Genomic DNA, 2,681 nt, shown 5'->3' with positions numbered 1-2,681 from the left:
AACTACTGGGCTCAAGCCATCCTCCCAGCCTGGCTTCCCAAAGTGTTGGGATTATAGGTGTGGGCCACTTGTACCCAGCCATCTCATGCTTCTAGAGCTCCTTGTAGATAAAACTATTACAGTATCTTTATGTCGAGTTATAACAATGTTTCCATTTCTCTCCTCTAGTAGACTGGGAGCCTCTAAAAGGCAAATACAGTGCCTACACACTGAGGCTGAACAAGAGGTTGAAGGAATGGGACATCTGCAGAACTGTGTCACTCCTCCCTTCTGGCTGAAGAATAAAGCAACTGTATACAAAGGAAGAGAGTGGTTCACTTTTGAAGGCCCTCTTCTCAGCAGAGCTGCCCAATATGGAAATGGCAGAAGATGAAAGCCTTGTAGGCGGTGTGGGTAACCAGCTGCCTCTATCCTGCCACACCACTGGCAACTCCTCTGCCCTCCCTGTAGAGGGGCAATGACGCTGGCAGAGCCATACCTGAGGCCACACACTTCTTCATGCCACTACACATTAGAAGGGAATGTGACTCTATAGGATTCTTCTTTGCCTGCTGAAATGCTACCCTGATTAATGTCCTCCATACAACGAGAGTTATCATGTTAGAGCTGTCTATGTCCCCAGGATAGTGAAACAAAAAACATTTTCTTAAGGTCAAAAACCCACCTGCATCATGCTGGTTACAGGTTTCGATCTATGAAAAAGATAATGGAGAAAGAAAAAGGAAAACATTAAGTTTTATTTTTAAAATACTATGTACTAACATGTATAAAACTGTTAGAAATAAGGCAGGTAGAATAGGTTGCTATTTCTAACCAAGAATACCCTGTTTACAACTACCCAGTAGGACCCAACCCTGCCTACTAGCTTCAGATCCCAATCCAACCGGAGAGTACTGGAAGAGTCCAGGAGGATCTGAGGGTGCTATGATAGTGGGACTTACAGACAAAGGCTTATGCCTTCTGGAGATGCTCAGGGGTACTAAGTATCTGTGGGGCTGCTAGGAAAGCCAGAGGAAGCCAGCAGGCAGGAAGTGTTGAGAATGCATGTGCATTCATGCAAGTGCTGCTGCTCCCTGCTCTCACTGCAGGGAAACTATTGGTTCAGGGACCATGCTGTGCAGAGGTCTCTCAGCAGGTACCACTAATCAGAGCTTTAAGAACATTCCCTGAAAACCCTACTATGCACACTTTTTATATCAAAGCAGCTTTACGCTATGGCTCTATTCAGATATAACTTTCAGCAGCTAAGGAAAGAACTTAAAACTTACCCCACTGAACGATCCGGGGCTTATCGAGAGTGGTGTGATTCACTCGGCAGGCAAGTACGTCCTTTTCATTGGGGACGAATTCAGTGTGGACCAGGGTATTGAAAGACCAGTCCTTGCTGAAAGACAAGTCTGATTGCTCCACCTTTTCTATCTTCTTTCCATTCTTTAACAGGTCAATACCAATCTGGGGTGGATGAAATCCAGACACATAGCAGTTCAGGAAATTTGGCTTTCCATCCTCTGCTGGGTGCCGTGAGTAAACCTGCACCTTTGGAGGACCTGGGGAACATCAGGGAAAGGCATGAATGTTGTCAGTGTATTTCACTTGGGGATAACTTGGTCTCAAGCTACATCAGACACCAAGAGTTTAAATTTGATCATCTATTTCTCCCAATTCCATTTCCACTCTGGCCAAACGGGCTTCCACTTTCCCAAAAGGTCACCTTCACTTTGAGGAATAAACCATGACTTAGTATCTTTCCCACATAATCCTTCTACACATACCTTTTTGGGTTTTTTTCCCTAGCAGATTTCTAGCAATATCTTGTGCTGGATTTTTAAGAACCTTTATCTGGAGGCTCTCAAGAACCTTTGATGGCTTCTTAGCACCCACAGAATTCCTTAACACATCACTCAAGAGTCTACGTGATTTGGCCACAATCTACTTTTCAAACTTTGCTTCTCACTTCACACATCCTCCATAGTAGCCACATCAAATTGCTCATGTTAGTGTATCCTATTTTGGCTCCTTCAATTTTTTTTATGTTTACTCCCTTCCTTTTGGTTCCTGCTCCTGCCTAAATCTACACCCTGACTTCTACATCTGACTTCCTAATATGTGTTAAATGTATAGTAAAGTGTCTGGCACACAGCGATTGTTCTGTAAGTGGCAAATGTTATTATTATTATCTCCTTGCTCAGGTTCCTAAGCGGATCAACCCTTGGTATCTTCTTACCAAACAACACAACTTCTTTATTTCTGTCCAGAGTGTATACAACAAACCTCTATCTGAATTTGTACTTGATCTCATGAGCAAGAAAACAAAGAAACAAAACCTAAATGCCTGTAAGAGCTGGCAAATATCTTAAATGATTGAGTTGGGCTTGATAAAATACAATAGGGAAAGGTAAGAACTATGGCAAATGGGATAGAACATACTCTCCACTATGACCAAATGGGATTTATATTTTTAATTAGCACCCTCAGGTGATTGCTGTAACTAACCAGGTTAGGAATACATTGCCTAATGCTATAGAATAGTGATTTCAAAATTGGGATGCATGACTAGATCACCCAAGGGGAAGTGGAAAGAAAATATTATTAATTCTATTTCTATATTTTTCATCCAAAATGAAGGGTTACTGCTACTAAATATATAGATTGACACTAATACATATATATAATATACTTTT

The 2,681-nt window shown here is 41.9% G+C and overlaps 1 protein-coding gene across 1 annotated transcript in view; it reads right to left on the bottom strand.

The window, feature by feature from the left end:
* Positions 1-47: 47 nt before the first annotated feature.
* Positions 48-2,681, bottom strand: part of B2M (beta-2-microglobulin) — a 22,185-nt gene continuing 19,551 nt past the window's right edge. Inside the window, exons 2-3 of the mRNA XM_012649540.1 lie at positions 1,269-1,547; positions 48-692 (exon numbers count right to left, since the gene is read on the bottom strand). Of these exons, the coding sequence (XP_012504994.1) occupies positions 679-692; positions 1,269-1,547 (293 nt within the window). The 3' untranslated portion in view covers positions 48-678. The remainder of the gene's footprint in view (positions 693-1,268; positions 1,548-2,681) is intronic.

The sequence above is a fragment of the Propithecus coquereli genome, unplaced genomic scaffold (assembly GCF_000956105.1).
Source record: "Propithecus coquereli isolate 6110/MARCELLA unplaced genomic scaffold, Pcoq_1.0 Scaffold3, whole genome shotgun sequence".
NCBI lineage: Eukaryota > Metazoa > Chordata > Mammalia > Primates > Indriidae > Propithecus > Propithecus coquereli.
This window is presented reverse-complemented; position numbering and strand designations above follow the sequence as displayed.